Genomic DNA, 22,329 nt, shown 5'->3' with positions numbered 1-22,329 from the left:
TGATTTGAGACTGAGTGAACCTAGGAGAGGAGGCCTAGGACCCAGTTCAGATAATTGCCAAAGATGTTGGCCACGAGTGGGAATCAAACTCGGGTTGCCGGGTTCGTAGCGCAGTGCGTCATCTGCTAAACTACCACTCCCCACAACTATGATACACCACACACACACACAGCGTTACAGACGGACGTAAAAACAGCACTGCGTAACACACACACACTCACAGGACGCTAATCCATGACACGCCACAGTAACATTTATGCCACACCACACACAAAGAACTACGCCGCAGCATCGACTACCGACTCAACGCCTGCGTCAATAACGCTGCCCCCCTACGGAGGGGGGAAATTAAAAATTTAATAAAAACTGGGTGTGGCCCCCCTCTTCATGGCACACAGGTAGAAGCGCTAAGAGCGACTAATAGTTGGGAGACGCCGCACTATTCAGCACGGGGCCCTGCTAGAAATTTCACTTTAAAATAGAGCGCCTCCGAATCATCACCGAATGAATCCGTTGACGTCACCGTGGCGAGAAGCCGACAGCACTGGCTCGTCTGCTAGTGCCACGGCGACGGTGCTGCAGTTAGAGGGGGGGCACCAGTGTGCCCGCCGTGCGTCGAGAGTTTTGGCGGCGGTGTCAGCAGCCGCGGCTGCGGAGATGGTGGCGCCAACGACGGCGGCTGCAGGTGCGGTGGTGGTGGGGGGGGGTGGCGTTTAATCGCTAAAGCCGGATCGGTTTTCTCGGTGTAATTTATCCCCGGGGAAGGGAGTTTGTGAATTGCCGCGGTAGAAAGATCACAACGTCCAACCCCCACCACCACCCCCTTACCGGGGGCAAATAATGCAAACGCGGCTTTTCAAAACAAGCCGCCGCTCGAAGCGAAAAAACACGCGGCGTCACGAGCGGGAGCGCCGGCGCGGGCGCGTGCGACGCAAAGAACACGCGTGCAAGAGCGGGGCCAGTGGGGGGGGGGGGGGGGGGGGCGAGCGAGGGAGGTGCCGGCATAGAGAGGCGGTGGGGATGGAGAGAGAGGAGAGAGCAAGAGAGGAGGAGGTGCGACGACGAGTTGGGTGGTGGAACGGATGGCGCACACCCTCGTAACATTTTGGCGAAATATCGCAAAGGACAAAGCGCGAAGAGACCAAAGCGTAAATCGCTTTAACAATTCTAAGTTGGTACAGTTGGTGTTCGCGCCACTCGCACACAGCGCAGAGCAATCACAACGGCTGCTGCTGCTTCTGCTACCGCCGCCTGTGTCTCACAGACACAGGCTGCGGTAGTTTTGCTGTAGAGGGTGATAATTGAAGCTGCTGCTGCTATTGCTGCGTGATCCAAGTTAGAGTGAATTACGGTGTCGTGTTCCAACGGCTCGCTCTTTAGGAATGGCTTCACGGGGGATACGTAACGTCCACCATTTAAGCGGACGGTGTGTACCAGTACAGTGATCCCTCGTTTATTGCGGTAAATGGGGACCGGAACCCCTCGCGATAGGTGAAAATCCGCGAAGTAGGATTGGCCCCCTAGGAATTTCCGTATATGTGTGTGTGGGTACCAGAATGTTTAAAATATGTATATTTATACTTTATATATATATATTTTACTTAAATCTATTTAATTATAAAACCTTAATATTATACATTCACTCTCTCTCTCATACGATAGGTATTATGGTGTTCTACACTCACCAATGACAGTAGTATCTTGAGACTTGACTCCAGTAACGACGACGATGAAAATGACGATGACAATGACAACGATGACAGACCTGTGCAGTTCGATGAATGTGATGATGAATGATGGTGTTACTGCACAGGTATAATGAGGCCTTTAAATCAGTTCGAAAAATCCGCGATGCACTGAGGCCGCGAAACTTGAACCGCGAAGTGGCGAGGGATTACTGTAGTAGTAGAAAGTAGTCGCGTCCAACGGTTGATATGCCAGCCGTCAACAACCAGGGCAGCCCGCCAGATTCGGACCGCCGAAACACCGCAAGAAGCCACGGCACCGCGCCAAGTGCCGGGCAGTCACCGTGTTGAGCAAACTGCTCTAAAACTAAACTTAAAAATCATTTTATTAATTAAACTAAACTACCTGGCCACAAATGATAGCTCTTCATCACGTGGACGTTTCACAGCAGCCAAATACTCCATGAACGCGTGACGTTGATTCTAAATGTGGAGGGGAAAAACCGGAGGACCCGGAGAAAAATCTTACTCGACCACAGGGAGAGAGAGAGAGAGACGCAAACTACAAATAACACAGGCGTCAAGGTCAGAATCAAACCCACGACACCTCCTGCATACCAGGCGAGGGCGTTAACATCCACGGTCTCTTCCAGCCAGGTGGTGGTGGTGGTGGTATTGCCATTACGGTTATTGTTTGCTCAGTTAGGTATTCGCGGTTGTGCTGTAAAGCTCGTCGATGTGTTTTCGAATCGTACCAAGCTCCCGCCAACGTTCAGCGAAACGTCGGACATTGTGCCCGGAACGACACGCGGTATCGGAGAGCCGTGCATTGAGGGATGTTGATCAAATTTTTCCGCGGTAATAGTTTATTATGGGGAACCGATGTTCGGTTGTGATAATCACGCAACAGGTTTCACGTCAAACCCGTGTGAATTGTAGTTGATGCTTCAAAACCGCCTGGCACCCAATAACGTTCAAAACTTGCACAGTCAAATTCGTAGGTTTTTTCGGTAAAATTTATAAAAGTCAAATAAAATAAAAATCACGACGTTTCGGAGGCAACACAAGCTTCCGTCTTCAGGTGGAACCGTCACAGCCCGACAGCTGTATCTTTTTTACCTACGTGACTTTACCGAAAAAACCTAAAAATATGAATCCTTGCAGTCACGAAAGCTTCAAATCTAGAATTGCACGGTCAACTTACTGCGTACAAACATCAACGCAATCAACACGCACGGCCCTCCTCTGTCAGTCCACTGGTGCACGAAGGCTTTACCCACATCTTGCCGAGCATGGGACTCGTTTGACCATACTTCATCACGCTTTGTTACAGTGTGGGTCGGTGAAGGGCGTGAGGGTGGGAGGAGGGCGGGGGCGGTTTGAATTGAACTCTGGTGGGTCAGGGTTCATAGCGCAGCGAGATAACCACGGCGCCACCGCTCCACTCGTTTTTACACGAGCGTTGGGGTGTAGGTTTGTTCTAAAACATACCGTCGACTTCGCTGAAGTTGTTTGGCTCATGTAATCATCGACGACGTTGAAACGCGATGACATCAACGCGACCCCCGAACCGCACGGCGTCTGCCCACTTATTTTGCAAGGTGCCACACACTCATCTCGGGAAGCCATCAACTTACATTTCTAATTGCGATCGCGACTCGAAAACCTGAATTCTTTTTCTTTGTTTTTCTGAACATATTTCACCTGGATAATCTCTATCTCTTGATCGCAAGAGTAACAGTGCCCCCCCCCCCCCCCCGCCTCAATAGGAGAGTCTTGTCAATTGATACTTTCACGGTAAACACGTAATCGAGACGCGTGCAAATATTTTTGTAAATCTACCATGAACGCGGTGGTTATAACGCCTGTATTACGACGCACGCCAGCCAGACGCGGGCAATCAAAACGCAGAGGACTCATCGGCAACTCATGAACAACGAAGGTCTAAAGCGACCACCGCGTAAGGAAGAAGGTCGTATCCACGGTTCGCCATCTTCCCCGCCTAGACCCCAAAGATTCAAGTCGCCGGCAGTCAAGCATCGCGAGATTCCATTCTTGATAACAAAGATATATATTTTTACAATTTGGATGATGAAAGCGTTCACAGTCCTCCTCCAGCCAGGCTACTCAGCTTGTAGAGCGAGCGACTCGCAGTCAGAAGCTTGCGAGTTCAAATCACGGTTGGGGGGGGTGTCAACTAAGCCCATCATCCCTTCCCGGGTGGATAAAATCAGTACCACTCTGTGGGGAAGTCAATATTGGTTGTGCCGTGGATAGACTCGCCCCCACCGTCATAGGAATGTGGACTTTCCACCGTAATGCCTCAATGCTCATTTGAGCAGGAAATGTGGGACTCCCGGGCTGATCAGTTGCGGGAACCAAATCGCTTTCGAAATCGCGCAAACTTAGACGCAACGCCTGCCAACGGCTTTGTCCACATCTGAGCGAGAAGCTGCGCGTTTATGGAAATCTGGCCAAACCCCTCCACAGAAGAGCCCCGCCCCTTACCCGGTTAGCCCCACCCTCCCCCGCCCACACACGTCAGGACTGTAACGACCAATTGCGTGTTCACAATCAAGCACGTGATGAGCTACGAAGCAAGAAATCGCCGAGCAGCCCGTCGACTACTGTCAGCAACCGGTTGCTCGACTGCTTGCGACCGACAGGAGAGACGTAAGCGATTCAGCTGCACGCAATCCAGTTGTCGGGAGAGCACGCCGACCCATTAGGTGCATCACGTTCGAATAGACAAACATAAAGAAAAAAACTCCACAGATTCCTTTCGCGAGCGATTCAACGCAGGTTACCGCGGGCCTCCGAGAATCGGTGTTCACCTGCAAATCGACGCGATGTTACGCCACCAACCCACGCCGAGCCGGCTAACACCAACCATCAGCAGCGGTTCGGCAACGCAAAACCGCCCCAGCCACATCACCACCATCACCACCGCCTACCCACCCACCAATCCCTGACCTGCAAAACCTAATCTATATATATAAAATCGCAAATCTGTCTGTCTGTGTGTCTGTCTGTCTGTGTGTCGCCGGACCATACGCAGTTTCATTGGACGAAATGTGAGGGATTTGCGAGACACGATTGGTCCGTTTGGTTTACCACGGCGGTTGCCCCTGGCAACGGGTAGCGACGCATTCGCTGCGGGGTGGACGCCATTTTTAATTCCCGTAAAAAATATGCGCACGCATTAACACGCGACTCTGAGGTAAATTCATCAAAGTTTCACGTCCTCTTCACTCCCCCCCCCACCCCAATGTGTGCAATTACTATTATAGGGTCGGTAGATAATAAAATCATAGCGATTAGACAGTATTATTGTAGCGCGGGGGGGGGGGGGTAACGGCCCCAGTACCCAGCCTCAGCCGGGTGGGCAATTTAGGCGAGGCCGGAGGCTCTGCACAGTACTAGGCCTCGACACCCCACCCGTGTCAAGCGACGACTTTGTGGTATAAACTCGATATACCCAGCGTTGCCCGGGGGGAAAATACATTTAAAATCTTCTGAAAACTTTCAAACATTACATACCAATGAAAAAACAACTGTGTAATTACTTTTTAACCCGACGCGCCAAGAATCGATTCTTTAAATGTTGACTGTACAAATAGTCATTAAGCTGGGTGAGCGTACTGGCAGTCTATAATGTAGACTGTAGCCTGGTTATTAAGCTGGGTGGGTGTACTGGCAGTCTATAATGTAGACTGTAGCCTGGTTATTAAGTAAAGTGAGTCAATTTGTAACACGTAGGCTTTCGCGACCATTATTCATAAACAACGTTATTGGGTTTAGATCGCCTTATTTATTAATGTGTTGTAACCCTCCACCACCCGACACGGCCAATCAGTAAAAAAGTGTCACGTTGATAAAAGACTAATAGTTCACTGCTTTAGCCCACCATTGTGTTCAAACGTGAAACCACAACAATCTGTGTATATATATGTAAGCTTTTTAAGAAATATATTTTTCACCCGCAATGCCGCTCAAAGCCCTCCGCCCCCCGCCTCGATACAAAACATCGTCTCGTCAGGTCAGCGTGTGTCTCCCATTCAGGAGGGTTATAGCCCAGTGTTCTTCACTAATTTCAGATGGGTGGGGGGCGGAGGGGGGGCACTTTCGCCGAAAGGACAACATCAATGTGAGGGCCACCACACATGAAAGCATTGGGGTTTGACAGCGGCACGATGATGGGTGGGTGCTTTCACATTTGTCAGGCGGGCCGCACGTCAGGGGCAGCACTAAAGCCCACCAAGGTCTGGCCAGTGGCCCAAGGGCCTTGCAAATGAAGAACACAGATTCAAGTGTGGTGGTCAGCGGGGCTCGCACAACGAGCAGTGAGCGGAGCGCCGGGTGGCCAAAAACACAGCAAGGTGGCAACAGTGGAGAAGCGCACAAGGTGGTGCATCTGCCAGTCGTCCAAGTCTGTTAAACCACAACACTTGTCGTCCGTCCTGTGACCTCCTGCCACTTCGCATGGCCTCAAAGGGCACCTAGCCTGGCCCAAGCACGATGGCGACATCACCGTGTTGGCTGTGTGTGTGGGGTTGCGCGTGTTGTTGTTTCGCATGCGGTGGCTGCACGATCGTGTCCGGTCTGCTGTGTTGGTGGTTTGCGTGGTGCGGTTGCATGTGGTTGAGCACTCTCACCGGCGTGATCTCGTACTCCATGCGCGTCACCGTGTTGAGCATGAAGTCCAGGCTCTTCTGATTGGCCGGGTTGCCGATGGACACGGGCGGCGTGAGCGTGCTCATGGCCGACGTGATGGTCTACGCAGCCAGGGCAGTCCACCGCCACCGTAACGCAACCACCACAACACAACCACCACAACACACACACACGGATAACACCACCGCCATCACCACCGACACACACACACACACACCGCACAAGGGCACACACACAACACAGCAACACCGGGTTAGCCAAGCCATCTGCTCGAACAGGCAATCTCCTCTTCTTAGGTTTTTTCGGTAAAGTCACTTTTATTAATAATAATTTAAAAAATTTTTACCTACGTGACTTTACCGAAAAAAACCTAATAATATGAATCCTTGCAGTCACGAAAGCTTCAAATCTAGAATTAGGCAATCTCCTTTTAAAACAAGGATGAAAAATCGTGCACAAGCACGTGGACTCGCTCAACGCCCCTCGCGTTTTGCCCTCGGAAGTGCTTCATTTGCTTTTCGATTTAAAGCTTTCGTGACTGCAGGGATTCATCTTCTTGGTTCTTTCGGTAAAGTCACGTAGAAGGGAAGTAATAAAATAATAAAAATAAAACATAATAAAATAATTCTCACGACGGCTGCTTGCTTATTATGTTTAATTTTTATTATTTTATTACTTCCCTTCTACGTGACTTAACCGAAAGAACCAAGAAGATGCTTCATTTGCGTTCACAACGTTGCGTTTCTAAGACGAGTAAACGAGGCGGCATCGCACGTGAGCGCGACGTCACCGCCGTGGCCCGAAGAGGCTTAACCCCCCCACCCCCCCCCCCCCCCTTCTGCGTGCTCGTTTTGGGAAAAACGCCGATTACCAATGCGGCCACTTTTCCGTAGGGCAAAAGTCCGCAGCAGCCACGCAACTTTAGCCTCAACGTTGCATTTCGTTTAGGCCTCATCTCCACGAGCGTTATCGTTGACCCCATGTTAGACGGGCAGAGAGATGGCCGGACGGACAAGGACAACGTGTTGCTGCTTTCAACCTTAGTTGGAAAGCGTTGCAAAGGCCATCATCATCATCATCATTATGTTCCCTGTCATCTTGTTATACGGCTTTAGTAAACACAGGCGACCCTGTGATGTAAACACCCACTCAGATATTTAGCACCAGCGACGAAAGTTTCCTCTCATCGGCTACTAAAGTTTCCTCTCACCCCGCTTCGTACTGGACATCTGTAAAAAACAAAAAGCTTCATAAGCTCGTCGGATTCCTCGACTATAAATAAATATTCTGATTCCGATAAAGGGACGCCGCCCATGTGCCGATTTCACGGCACTGCTGTGAATTACGCCACACCTCGCTACCCCCCCCCACCACCCGTCCCTTCTGCAGGTGCCGTAATGTCAACCGCCAAAAGAACCACACTGCTCTCGCTCCCGCACCCTGAATACGCCCTCTCGCAGCGGGCTTCAGAGGACTTCTCGTTGCCAACACGGTGAGGTTATTCCTCAAGGATCACTCTCAAGTCTCATCACCACAAGGTTGACTGGACATCCGTGAAAATTGGCTTAATAGCTCATCGGATTCCCCCAGTATGAATAAATATTCTGATTCGGTGGCTTTGGGTCGTCTTCCATGGTCACCAATCCTCTGGGGGGTGGAGCCAGGCAAACGCAGGTCCCTGGTAACCCCCCCCCCCACCCCCATCCTGCCCATGTGTCTCAGCCATCACAAGGCACTTTCGCTCGTTTCAAAAAAACGTCACCTTCCGACTCGATCGGTTTCTGCTGTGCAAATACTTCGCATTGTTACCGAAGACAGCGGGCGAACCCTGCGCTCCGAGAAAAAAACACGGGCCCGAATTCTATTCCTGGTCAGAGCAAATCGTCGTTGGCGAGCGCCACGTGAACCGATTCCTCCTAGGAGGGACCCGCCCTGCACGAACCTGTGCTGACCGACATGGTGAAGTATAATGAAAAATATTTATAGATTTTACCCTTTCTGGCAATAAAAAAAGGTTAAGGCGTCACGTCTGCATTACCCACACATACCTATGTGGCAAAACATGCTCAAGCCGAAGGTGCATGGTCTTTGTACTGATCGCGTTTTGGCGTTCTCTGCTCTGACACTGGTGGTGAGACTCGGACATGAAGAAGGCAGCTGTCTCTGGTGTAGGCAATGCATAGAATTATCAAAGTATGCTTGTTTGCATGTTTTGCCACAAGCACGTGTGGTTAATGCGGACCTGATGCCTTGCGACAAGGTATCCGTTTGGTGTTTGAGCACCTTGACACCTCCTGTTTTATTGCCAGAAAGGATAAAACCTATTCTTATTAAATCATCATTTTGTTACCGGCAAAGAGGTCCCATAGATATGGTGAAGTATAGTCAAACTTTACCGTTAGGACAGGCTGCTGCGAGGCCAAGGAAGCCGTGACCCAAAACTACAGGTGGGTTCCATACTCCCCCCCTCTCTCATCGATATAACCTCTTGTGACAAGCAGCTCTCTTGCCCACTTCAGCAATTGTTTCTTGCTGTGGTTCTCCCACCTGTTGACGGATGCTTGTGTTGCACCCAAAACGTCGTGATTAAATTTTTTATTTTATTTTATACCTACGTGACTTTACCGAAAGAACCAAAGAGTATAGATCCCTGCAGTGACAAAAACTTAAAATCTACAGGTGGGTTGCCGCCACCACCGCCACTACCGCCGCCACCGCCACCCGATGTCACCCCAACACCTACCACGATGGAGTCCTTGATGTTCCTCTTAATGTCTTCTATCTTCTGCTTCTTCTCCCTGGAAAGAGAAGAGTGGAACGGGGGAGTCGGACGTCAGCGCAAGGCCGGCTGCTCGCTCACACCTCATGCACGCCACAGGCGCACAAACAGCCCACGTGGATAGCCTTTAAGTTTCGATTTAAAGCTTTCGTGACTGCAGGGATTCATCTTCTTGGCTCTTTCGGTAAAGTCACGTAGAAGGGAAATAATAAAATAATAATAATAAAACATAAGAAAATAATATTATAAAATAATAATACAAAATAATACTCTTGTTTTATTTTTTTTATTGTATTATTTCCCTTCTACGTGACTTTACCGAAAGAACCAAGAAGAGGAGCCTTTAAGTTGTTCGGGAAAGTTCTGCTCAAGGGCACCTTTGGAGGCCGACACGAAACACAAGGGGGGGGGGGGGCCAACACCACGCCCGGCTGCCTTTGTCTCCCGAGTGCCGATGTTTACACACTGCACCAGGTTACTCATTTAAGTAGACTGATAGGGTTTTTCCCCTTTTTTCTGGCAACAAAACTGACACCTTTTGCAAGGAATCATGTTTACATTAACCGCAATACTTGCAGTCAAATGCAAACAATAAAACAATACTATGATAATTTATGCATTGTCTTTGAAACTGATTGGTCCACACCAATCAGGCTCAAAGACAATGCATAAATTACCAGAGTATTGTTTTTTGTTTGCATTCGACTGCAAGTATTGTGGTTAATGTAAACATGATTCCTTGCAAAAGGTGTCAGTTTTGTTGCCAGAAAAAAGGGGAAAAACCCTATTAGTATATTTTGGTACTGGCAAAAGAGGTCCCATGATGGATACTCATTTAAGGTCGAGTCGACCTAGGGGAGGCCCAGGACCGGCTCAGAAATTCGTCACCGGTGTTGGCCGTGAGCGGGAATCGAACGCGGGTCACTGGGTTCGTACCGCTACGCTACCGCTCCCAACAGAAACACACACACGCACGCACTCTCTCTTAAGGGACGTGCACACCTGAGCTATGAATTGCTGAAAAAAATCGCTCTCAATATCGCGCAAGTCTTATCAGCCCGCAAACAGCTTGGTCCACATCTGAGCGAGTAGTTGCGCAACAAGGGCACGTCTCTTACAGAGCGGCCCGCGCCCCCCCCTTGTCTAGCTCCCCCCCGCCCCAACCACCTCCACGAGGCTTGTATCGACGAATCACGCGCTCCCAAATCGCCGAGCAGATCGCCGCTCGAAACGCCGAGTCCGTCTCAACGCTCAGGCGCGCTTTTACTCGCGCGCACACTGCCCCGTCCCCACACCTGTGTGGAAACTCGGCAGTTGCGCGGGGCGCTGCTCATAACGCACACACACCTGTCCGCACCTGCAAGTCAAAGGTTCCATTGGGGGCTGCTCTCAAGAACAACAGCCACCGCCGTTCGCCACTCGGTGGCAGCGATGCCACCGCAGCGTTTGTGGCCAGGTAGGTGCGCTTTGAGGCCATCATGTGACACGTCAAAGGCTCGGCGCTGGCAGGAGGTCACGGGAGACTGAATGAGATGGCTGGCAGGTGTGCCACCTGTGCTCCCCACTGTGTTAATAGCTCGCACACACACCTGGAAATAGCAGAGGGGCTGGCAACATAAAGATCCCCCGTGTACCCTTTGCCGGACTGCTGGGGCAAGTGCTGTTAGCGAGCACCAATGAAGGCTGGCACGGCACACGAAGGGGTGGGTGGCCAATACTACACCCAGCTGCCTTCGTCTCCCCAGTGCCGATGTTTACACACCGCACAAGGTACTCATTTAAGGCCGAGTCGACCTATGGGAGGCACAGGACCAGTTCAAATTTTCCAATAGAAACTGAACACACACATACGCTTATCCACACCTGTGACAGCTTAAACATAGGAGGCTCCCTCACACTCAGTCACGCCGACTTCAAGACAGGTCCCACCCAACACTTGGCTCCAACCACTTCCACATTTCCAGGAGTTCATCGACATTGTTCACGTGGAGGTTGGTGAGCGAGCCAGCGGACGGCTTCAAGGGGTAGCCTGGTGAAAATCTGAAATGCTGCCGATAGCAAATACCCGACACTGGCATTACTATTCGGTCCATGGATTGACAGGGAGATTCCCATAAAGGTTCAGACTTACATAAACAACCAGACTAGCATATAGACCCATAGACTTACAGCCTCACACACAGAACCTCAAGCGAATGATTGGAGCAGGCAGTGGCGTTACTATTGGGTCCACGGTTTGGGAGGTAGATTCTCAAAGAGATTCCTACACCGACTTAGACAACCATAGACTCACGTAGAGACCCATAGACATACAGCCTCGCACACAGAACCTCAAGCGAATGATTGGAGCAGCCAGTGGCGTTACTATTCGGTCCACGGTTTGGGAGGTAGCTTCTCATAGAGATTCCTACACCGACTTAGACAACCATAGACTCACGTAGAGACCCATAGGCATACAGCCTCACACACAGAACCTCAAGCGAATGATTGGAGCAGGCAGTGGCGTTACTATTGGGTCCACGGTTTGGGAGGTAGATTCTCATAGAGATTCCTACACCGACTTAGACAACCATAGACTCACGTAGAGACCCATAGACATACAGCCTCGCACACAGAACCTCAAGCGAATGATTGGAGCAGCCAGTGGCGTTACTATTCGTTCCACGGTTTGGGAGGTAGCTTCTCATAGAGATTCCTACACCGACTTAGACAACCATAGACTCACGTAGAGACCCATAGGCATACAGCCTCGCACACAGAACCTCAAGCGAATGATTGGAGCAGCCAGTGGCGTTACTATTCGGTCCACGGTTTGGGAGGTAGCTTCTCATAGAGATTCCTACACCGACTTAGACAACCATAGACTCACGTAGAGACCCAAAGACTTACAGCCTCGCACACAGAACCTCAAGCGAATGATCGGAGCAGCCAGTGGCGTTACTATTCGGTCCACGGTTTGGGAGGTAGATTGTCACAGAGATTCCTACACCGACTTAGACAACCATAGACTCACGTAGAGACCCATAGACATAGAGCCTCACACACAGAACCTCAAGCGAATGATCGGAGCAGCCAGTGGCGTTACTATTGGGTCCACGGTTTGGGAGGTAGCTTCTCATAGAGATTCCTACACCGACTTAGACAACCATAGACTCACGTAGAGACCCAGAGACTTACAGCCTCACACAGAAAACCCCAAGCGAATGATTGGAGCAGCCAGTGGCGTTACTATTGGGTCCACGGTTTGGGAGGTAGCTTCTCATAGAGATTCCTACACCGACTTAGACAACCATAGACTCACGTAGAGACCCAGAGACTTACAGCCTCGCAAAGAGAACCTCAAGCGAATGATTGGAGCAGGCAGTGGCGTTACTATTGGGTCCATGGTCCGAGATTGGTGACCGCAGTCGCAACTGCAGGGCAACCCTAAACGACGGGACTGGTGGCAGCCACAAGGAAGGAAACTAATCCCAGAGCACGTCCCGCCGAGGAGACGGAACAACGGAATCAACAGCATTAGCGCATTGGTGGATTTTTGCATCGCAGGATCGCGCTGAGAGAAGGTGGCGGCTTTGGGGGGGGGGGGTGAGAGGCATTCACCTAACAGTGGATTGATCATGGTAATGCCGATGACATTGCTGCTGCTGATGATGATGATATAAGCGGGCGAGTTAGCCACATCTGGACACTTGACAGCGGCCGCACGGGCTGAAGCTTGTCTGCTCGTGCAAGCACAAGCAGACTGTGCCATAGGCCAGGGGAAGAGGGTGGGGGTAGATGGGAGTTATCCAAAAAGTCTGCACCACCACCAGCACCATCTATGCGGTCCGAGCGCGGGGTTATCGGAGTAAGGATTCGCGACGATTCCGGGTCGCGGTTTCATTCGCGAATCGTTGTCATTTCTTGTCCACGCAAGGGGGTTGGGTGGCCACGGTAGTTCAGCGCACCCGGCCACCCCGAACACAGTTCAGTTCCTGGCCCACGAGTGACTGTCTATGTCTGTCTATAGTTTTCTGGTTCGATTTTATGTCGCTATTTCATTATACCTGATGATGATTGCTTGTGTTGCAATCGAAACGTCGAATGCTATTATTTAATTTAATTTATTATTTTATCTTTAGACGTGACTTAACCGAAAGAACCAAATAATAATTCCTGCAGTCACGAAAGTTCTAAAATTAAGATTGAATGTGGCACTTCAGCGATTTCTGGACACCGGTCATCGGCAACGCTTTTTGTTTTTAATCCAGTGTGTCGTACGATACGCGCACACCGACACATGTTGTACATACACACACATAATTATATACATATACAGCAATACAGTCACGTACATATAATTACAACGACAAAGATCCCCTCCACCCCCCTTTGTATAGCCTGAACAGACTGTTGGGGCAAGCGATGTTCGCGAGCAACTTTCAAGGTCGACACGGCACACGAGGGGGTTGTGGGGTGGCCAGCACCACGTGCGAGTGCCTTTGACTCCCCCAGTACTGATATTTTATACATGACACCATTTAAATCTGAGTCGACCTAGGAGAGGCCCAAAACCGGTTCGGATATTCGGGCGGGTCAACCTCGGGTCGCCATTGCTCGCAACGCAGCACGCTAACCAGTGCGCCACCGCTCCCAACACACACACATATATAAACATACAAAAGACAAAGATCTCCCCGTATAGCCTTAACAGACTGTTTGGGGCAAGTGCTGTTAGCGAATAGCGTCTATGAAAGCCGGAACGGCACACCAGGGGGTGGTGGGGGTGGCCAGCACCACACAGACACACCAATAAACTCTCTCGCAGATATCAACATACAAAGGCATAAAATAGAAATAGACACACAGCGATTGGCTTCGTGGCGAGTGCGCTGCACTATTGACCCGGCGAAAACGGCCGCTTGAGTTCAATTCCCGGCCACGGCTAACATCAGCGAGCGAGCGGTAGCTGCACGTGTCCGACCACATCCTACTAACCCCACCGAACTCCCACGTAGCAGCCACTGCCTTCACAAACCCGTAGTGACTTGCGTGGTGAAGTATCACACCTGTCAACCCACACGGTTTTTTTTACCCCATATTCTTGTACAGGGAAATAAATGTCTAATGTCCATACGGCGTACGGCCGTTTAAACACGGGCAAAAAATAATCATGCTTTTCATAACATAGTTTTTTTTTTTGGGTAAGATCGCTTAAATATGTGGCGTGAAACCCGCCACCACCCGACACAGACAATTAGTCAGAGTTGTCACGTAAACTAGTAATGAATGGGATTGTTTACGTGAAAACCCTTACCAATTGGCTGTCGGGTGGTGGCGGAGTTTAACGACACATTAATATTTACACGATCTAACCCATAAAAAAAAAAAACTCTATTATGGATGATATTGGACGCGAAAGCCTACGTCTTCTTGGTTCTTTCGGTAAAGTCAGGTAGAAGGGAAATAATAAAATAATAAAAATAAAACATCATAAAATACAATTCTCACAACGTTTCGGCCACAACGCAAGCAGCCGTCCTCAGGTGAAGACCAGGTCTGTCGGGGAGACAGCGTCTGAACAGACCTGGTCATCACCTGAGGACGGCTGCTTGCGTTGTGGCCGAAACGTCGTGAGAATTATTTTATTATGTTTTATTTTTATTATTTTATTATTTCCCTTCTACGTGACTTTACCGAAAGAACCAAGAAGATGAATTCCTGCAGTCACGAAAGCTTTAAATCGAAAAAGAAAGCCTACGTGTTAATCACATTTCGTGTCTATTTGTTCGTGTGTTTCTCCCTTGTCACGATGGGAACTTTGAAGGACGAACGTCGAGATTCATGCTGGCACGGGGGTGACCAACAAGGTCTGAATTGATCTGTAACAAAGTATGGCACCGAGAAGGGGGTTGACTGTTGTGAAGCATGGTCACATCACCCCTGTGGAGTGACAGCCAGCGGATTTTGCCACCGTATTGGCAGAGCGGTGAGCGTACACGACCGTGCCTTGCGTGGATCGCATTAACTTTTAACGAGCGCGCGTGCGGAATCGACGCGTGGCGATTCCGCACGCGCGCTCGAATCAATTAACGTAACAACAACTGTGCTGCAATCTGTACTCTGGAAGAGATCGCCGCGATGAATCGTTGGCGCACCGCAAGCCGCTGCACGGCATCGAGCCATCGATCGGCGATCAAACTCCCCGGCACGGCGAATCGGCGCGGTGGAATCGACGCTGCCCACGACCCATGTGACGTTGGGGGCATGCTACCCACCACGGCTTACACAGACCGGACGACGCACACAGAGAGAAGTCCCCGCTAACAATACAAACGAGACGGAAGAGCACGTGGCGCCGGGTGACGTCACTACTGTCAGCAGCAACACATTGGGCAGTGTGAAAGGTGAAATACCCCGTCAATCCCAACTCTTTTGTTTTCTCTCTCGCGACAAGTTGGGGAACGAACGTGCACACGGCACAGCTGATGCGTACAAAGGCAAAGATCCCCCAACCCCCCTATAGCCTGCAGCAGACTGTAGGGGCAAGTGCTGTTAGCGAGTAGCACCTATGTAGGGCAGCACGGCACACGAGGGGGTGGGTGGCCAGCATCACGCCCGGCCGCCTTTGTCTCCCCTTGTGACAATGTTTGTACACCGCAGCAGGTACTCATTTAAGGCCGAGTCGACCTAGGGGAGGCCCAGGACCAGTTCAGATAATCGTCACTGGTGTTGGCCGTGAGCGGGAATCGAAACCCAGGTTCGTAGCGCGGCACGTTAGCCGCTACACCACCGCTCCCTGCACGTACACACGCGTGTGCTCGCGCAAAGGTTGCGAATGCCACCTCGCACACACACACAGTACGGGTACACGTGGCTACGCGCAGCATCCTCTACGCACACGCGTGTACACCATGCACGTACACAAGACACGTACAGGCGCAGCACGTGCACACACAGCTCACGTGTGCACTTACAATGGGCGGCATACGCGGGCAAAAGAAAACAACACGAAACCCACCATGTTTGAGTTCACTACTACCCGCCTCTTACAGCCCCGCTTCGTGCACATATTGATGGCGGTGGTGGTGGCGAGGATGGCGGTGGTGGTGATGGCGGTGGTGGTGGTGGCGAGGATGGCGGTGGTGGTGATGGTGGTGGCGAGGATGGCGGTGGTGGTGATGGCGGTGGTGGTGGTGGCGAGGATGGCGGTGGTGGTGATGGCGGTGGTGGTGGTGGCGAGGATGGCGGTGGTGGTGATGGCGGTGAGGATGGTGGTGGGGAGGATGGTGGTGATGAGGATGATGAGAATGGTGATGGTAAAGATGGCAGTGGTGAGGATGGTGGTGAGGATTGTGGTGGTGCGGATGGTGAAGACGGTAGCGGCGAGGATGCTGAGAATGGTGAGGATGGTGAGAATGGTGGTGGTGAAGATGATGAGGATGGTGATGCTGAGGATGATGTGAATGGTGAGAATGGTGGTGGTGAAGATGATGAGGATGGCAGTGGCGAGGATGGTGGTGGTGAAGATGATGAGGATGGCAGTGGCAAGGATGGTGGTGGCGAGTGAACGGCCGGGTGAGGGAGATGAACCACTCACTCGGGGTCGAACCCGTCCACGTGTAGGATCCTCATCTGTTTCACGATGGTGCTCTTGCCCGACTCGCCCGCCCCTTCGGGAGACAAACAAACACACGCACAAAGAAGGCGTCACGGTCTGGGCACGATAATGATGAGGACGATGAGAATGATGTGGAGGAGAGGCAAAGAGATGAGGAGAGAGGTGGAGACATCAGGATGAGGAGGAGTAAGATGAGGGTAGGAAGGACAGCAGGCTGAAGAGCAAGAAAGAAGATAATGCGATGATAAGCATAGATGAGGAGGAATAAAGAATGCGATGATAGCATAAAGCGGGGAGAGTACCGAGGAGAGAAGGAAGAGAGGAGGATGAGAAAGGGGAAGTGGGGAGCAAGAGGAGGTCGAGGAGAGTGGCACGCGGCGAGGAAGAAGGACAAGTGATGCGAGGAGCCGCAGGGAGAGGCGATGAGGAGTAAGGGAGGAAGTAAAATAAGTTGTGGAGGGAATTACCGTAAGGAGGAGAAGGAAGAGGGTGGAATAGGAGGGCGATGAGGAGAGGTCGACGAGTGGAGGAGGAGGAGGACGGGAAAGGAAGAGGGGATGGGAGTGGGGGTGGGTAGGAAAGAGAGGAGGAAGAGATGGCCGGGAGAGGAAGTGGCGAGGAGGGGAAGACGATAGGGGGGGGGTGGGGGGGGTGGGGGAGCGTGTGAGCGAGAGGAGCAAGGAGGGGATAGATGGGCAACGAGGTAGATGAGAAGAGGGGAGAAAGACGAGGTGACCAGGCCTCTGTCTCCTAGGCTTGTGGGAGGTCGGGGGGTGTGTGTGTGGTGTATGTGGTGTGTGTAGTGTGTGTGTGGTGTGTGTGGTGTGTGTGTGGTGTGTGTGGTGTGTGCGTGGCAGGATGGCTGTTGTTGTGTGTACAAGTGTTGTGTGTGTGTCTGTTTTGTGTGTGTGTGGTGTTTGTGGTGTGTGTGGTGTGTGTGGTGTGTGTGGGGTTTGTGGTGTGTGTGGTGTGTGTGGTGTGTGTGGTGTGTGTGGTGTGTGTGTAGTGTGTGTGGTGTGCGTGGCAGGATGGCTGTTGTTGTGTGTACAAGTGTTGTGTGTGTGTCTGTTTTGTGTGTGTGGTGTGTGTGTGGTGTGTGTGGTGTGTGTGTGGTGTGTGTGGTGTGTGTGTGGTGTGTGTGTGGTGTGTGTGGTGTGTGTGTAGTGTGTGTGGTGTGCGTGGCAGGATGGCTGTTGTGTGTACAAGTGTTGTGTGTGTGTGTTTTGTGTGTGTGTGTGTGTGGGGTGTGTGTGGTGTGTGTGTGGTGTGTGTGTGTGTGGTGTGTGTGTGGTGTGTGTGTGGTGTGTGTGTGTGTGGTGTGTGTAGTGTGTGTGTAGTGTGTGTGTGGTGTGTGTGGTGTGTGTGTAGTGTGTGTGTAGTGTGTGTGGTGTGCGTGGCAGGATGGTTGTTGTTTGTGTGTACGAGTGTTGTGCGGGTGTCTGTTTATGGGTGGTGTGTGTGTGTGTATCTGCGTGTGTCTGTTTTGAGGGTGTGTTGTGTTTATACTGTAATGGGTGTTGTACGGGTGCCCTAATTGTGTCGGCGTCCGTGTATGAGTGTAGCGTTGGTTCTCCAACTGTATGGGTGTTTGTTGGACGAGTGTTGTGTTAACGTTGTGTGTGTGTGTGCAGTGTGGATGTGTGTGTAGTATGGGTGTGTGCAGTGTGGGTGTGCGCAGTGTTTGTGTGCAGTGTGTGTGTGTGTGAGTACAGTGTGGGTGTCTGTCTGAGCAGTGTGGGTGTCTGTGCAGTGTTGAGTGTGCATGTGTGTGCATGTGTGTGCACAGTGTGGGTGTGTGTCTGCAGTGTGGGTGTGCAGTGTGGGTGTGTGTCTGCAGTGTGGGTGTGTGCAGTGTGGATGTGCAGTGTGTGTGTGTGCGTGTGTGGGTGGGTGCGAGTGCAGTGTGGCTGTGTGTCTGCAGTGTGGGTGTGCAGTGTGGGTGTGTGCAGTGTGGGTGTGTGTGTATATAGTGTGGTTGCAGTGTGGGTGTGTGTGCAGTGGGCGTGTGTGCAGTGTGTTTGCGCAGTGGGTGTGTGTGCAGTGTGGGTGTGTGTTTGTGCAGTGTGGGTGTGTGTGTGTGCAGTGTGCGAGTGGTGCATGCGCCTCTGTGTTGTGTAGGCTGCTGTTTCATTCGTGTTGCGTTTCCGAGTGTGATTATCTGCTGCATGCACGGCTGTTGTGGGTGGCTGGCAGTGTACGGTTGCTGTACGCAGTACTGTACGTGTGTGTGTATGTATGCCAGTGTGTGTTGTGTACATTGTGTGTGTGTGTTGCACGGTCGGTCGTTTGTGTGTGTGTCAGTTGTTGTATGCGTCTTCAGTGTCGTATGCGAGTGTACACGCGCCGTGTGTGCACGTGTGCGCATAGGTGGCATATGCCTTGTGTGTCAAATCGCACTGTGTACGAATGGATGTGTGGGATTCCGTGCCTGCGGTCGTTGTGAGGTGTCGTGCTGTCAGTGTTGTGCGCCTGTGTGCGCGCGTGTGCTGGTGGACGATTTGAGTGTCGTGGTCTGTACTGCGTGAGTGCTGTGGCTGTACCGGTTTGTACTGCATGAGTGTTGTGGCTGTACCGGTGTGTACTGTGTGAGTCTTGTGGCTGTACCGGTTTGTACTGTGCGAGTGTTGTGGCCATACCGGTTTGTACTGTGTGAGTGTTGTGGCTGTACCGGTGTGTACTGTGTGAGTGTTGTGGCTGTACCGGTGTGTACTGTGTGAGTGTTGTGGCCGTACCGGTTTGTACTGTGCGAGTGTTGTGGCCATACCGGTTTGTACTGTGTGAGTGTTGTGGCTGTACCCGGTGTGTACTGTGTGAGTGTTGTGGCTGTACCGGTGTGTACTGCGTGAGTGTTGTGGCCATACCGGTTTGTACTGTGTGAGTGTTGTGGCTGTACCGGTTTGTACTGTGTGAGTGTTGTGGCCATACCGGTTTGTACTGTGTGAGTGTTGTGGCTGTACCGGTGTGTACTGCGTGAGTGTTGTGGCTGTACCGGTTTGTACTGTGTGAGTGCTGTGGCTGTACCGGTTTGTACTGTGTGAGTGTTGTGGCTGTACCGGTGTGTACTGCGTGAGTGTTGTGGCTGTACCGGTTTGTACTGCATGAGTGTTGTGGCCATACCGGTTTGTACTGTGTGAGTGTTGTGGCTGTACCGGTTTGTACTGTGTGAGTGTTGTGGCCATACCGGATTGTACTGCGTGAGTGTTGTGGCTGTACCGGTTTGTACTGTGTGAGTGTTGTGGCCATACCGGTTTGTACTGCGTGAGTGTTGTGGCTGTACCGGTTTGTACTGTGTGAGTGTTGTGGCTGTACCGGTTTGTACTGCGTGAGTGTTGTGGCTGTACGGGTTTGTACTGCGTGAGTGTTGTGGCTGTACCGGTTTGTACTGCGTGAGTGTTGTGGCTGTACCGGTTTGTACTGCGTGAGTGTTGTGGCTGTACCGGTTTGTACTGTGTGAGTGTTGTGGCCATACCGGATTGTACTGCGTGAGTGTTGTGGCTGTACCGGTGTGTACTGGGTGAGTGTTGTGGCCATACCGGATTGTACTGCGTGAGTGTTGTGGCTGTACCGGTTTGTACTGCGTGAGTGTTGTGGCTGTACCGGTGTGTACTGCGTGAGTGTTGTGGCCATACCGGTTTGTACTGTGCGAGTGTTGTGGCCATACCGGTTTGTACTGTGTGAGTGTTGTGGCTGTACCGGTTTGTACTGTGCGAGTGTTGTGGCTGTACCGGTTTGTACTGTGTGAGTGTTGTGGCTGTACCGGTTTGTACTGTGCGAGTGTTGTGGCTGTACCGGTTTGTACTGTGCGAGTGTTGTGGCCATACCAGTTTGTACTGTGTGAGTGTTGTGGCCATACCGGTTTGTACTGTGCGAGTGTTGTGGTTGTACCGGTTTGTACTGTGCGAGTGTTGTGGCCATACCGGTTTGTACTGTGCGAGTGTTGTGGCTGTACCGGTTTGTACTGCGTGAGTGTTATGGCTGTACCGGTTTGTACTGTGTGAGTGTTGTGGCCATACCGGTTTGTACTGTGCGAGTGTTGTGGCTGTACCGGTTTGTACTGTGTGAGTGTTGTGGCCATACCGGTTTGTACTGCGTGAGTGCTGTGGCTGTACCGGTTTGTACTGTGCGAGTGTTGTGGCCATACCGGTTTGTACCGTGCGAGTGTTGTGGCTGTACCGGTTTGTACTGTGCGAGTGTTGTGGCCATACCGGTTTGTACTGTGTGAGTGTTGTGGCTGTACCGGTTTGTACTGCGTGAGTGTTGTGGCTGTATCGGTTTGTACTGTGTGAGTGTTGTGGCCATACCGGTTTGTACTGTGCGAGTGTTGTGGCTGTACCGGTTTGTACTGTGTGAGTGTTGTGGCCATACCGGTTTGTACTGCGTGAGTGCTGTGGCTGTACCGGTTTGTATTGTGCGAGTGTTGTGGCCATACCGGTTTGTACTGCGTGAGTGTTGTGGCTGTACCGGTTTGTACTGTGTGAGTGTTGTGGCCATACCGGTTTATACTGCGTGAGTGTTGTGGCTGTACCGGTTTGTACTGTGTGAGTCTTGTGGCTGTACCGGTTTGTACTGTGTGAGTGCTGTGGCTGTACCGGTTTGTACTGTGTGAGTGTTGTGGCTGTACCGGTTTGTACTGTGTGAGTGTTGTGGCCATACCGGTTTGTACTGTGTGAGTGCTGTGGCTGTACCGGTTTGTACTGTGTGAGTGCTGTGGCTGTACCGGTTTGTACTGTGTGAGTGTTGTGGCTGTACCGGTTTGTACTGTGTGAGTGCTGTGGCTGTACCGTTTGTACTGTGTGAGTGCTGTGGCTGTACCGGTGTGTACTGCGCGAGTGTTGTGGCTGTACCGGTGTGTACTGCGTGAGTGCTGTGGCTGTACCGGTTTGAACTGCGTAAGTGTTGTGGCTGTACCGGTTTGTACTGTGCGAGTGCTGTGGCTGTACTGGTGTGTACTGCATGAGTGCTGTAGCTGTACCGGTTTGTACTATGTGAGTGTTGTGGCCATACCGGTTTGTACTGTGTGAGTGTTGTGGCTGTACCGGTGTGTACTGCGTGAGTGTTGTGGCTGTACCGGTTTGTACTGTGTGAGTGTTGTGGCTGTAACGATTTGTACTGTGTGAGTGTTGTGGCTGTACCGGTGTTGACTGTGTGAGTGTTGTGGCTGTACCGGTTTGTACTGTGTGAGTGTTGTGGCTGTACCGGTTTGTACTGTGTGAGTGTTGTGGCTGTACCGTTGTGTACTGCGTGAGTGTTGTGGCTGTACCGGTGTGTACTGTGTGAGTGTTGTGGCTGTACCGGTTTGTACTGTGTGAGTCTTGTGGCTGTACCGGTTTGTACTGTGTGAGTGCTGTGGCTGTACCGGTTTGTACTGTGTGAGTGTTGTGGCTGTACCGGTTTGTACTGTGTGAGTGTTGTGGCCATACCGGTTTGTACTGTGTGAGTGCTGTGGCTGTACCGGTTTGTACTGTGTGAGTGTTGTGGCTGTACCGGTGTGTACTGTATGAGTGCTGTGGCTGTACCGGTGTGTACTGCGTGAGTGCTGTGCCTGTACCGGTTTGTACTGTGTGAGTGCTGTGGCTGTACCGGTTTGTACT

The 22,329-nt window shown here is 51.4% G+C and overlaps 1 protein-coding gene across 1 annotated transcript in view; it reads right to left on the bottom strand.

Annotated features, from left to right (window-relative positions):
* LOC133355873 (guanine nucleotide-binding protein G(s) subunit alpha-like) overlaps positions 1 to 22,329 on the bottom strand; it is a 40,604-nt gene that overhangs the window by 4,744 nt on the left and 13,531 nt on the right. The window contains exons 2-4 of the mRNA XM_061573286.1: positions 16,718 to 16,790; positions 9,103 to 9,157; positions 6,341 to 6,460 (exon numbers count right to left, since the gene is read on the bottom strand). Coding sequence (XP_061429270.1) covers positions 6,341 to 6,460; positions 9,103 to 9,157; positions 16,718 to 16,790 — 248 coding nt within the window. The remainder of the gene's footprint in view (positions 1 to 6,340; positions 6,461 to 9,102; positions 9,158 to 16,717; positions 16,791 to 22,329) is intronic.

This window comes from Lethenteron reissneri, chromosome 52, assembly GCF_015708825.2.
Source record: "Lethenteron reissneri isolate LAM-NWPU_2019-01 chromosome 52, ASM1570882v1, whole genome shotgun sequence".
In the NCBI taxonomy this organism is placed as follows: domain Eukaryota; kingdom Metazoa; phylum Chordata; class Hyperoartia; order Petromyzontiformes; family Petromyzontidae; genus Lethenteron; species Lethenteron reissneri.
This window is presented reverse-complemented; position numbering and strand designations above follow the sequence as displayed.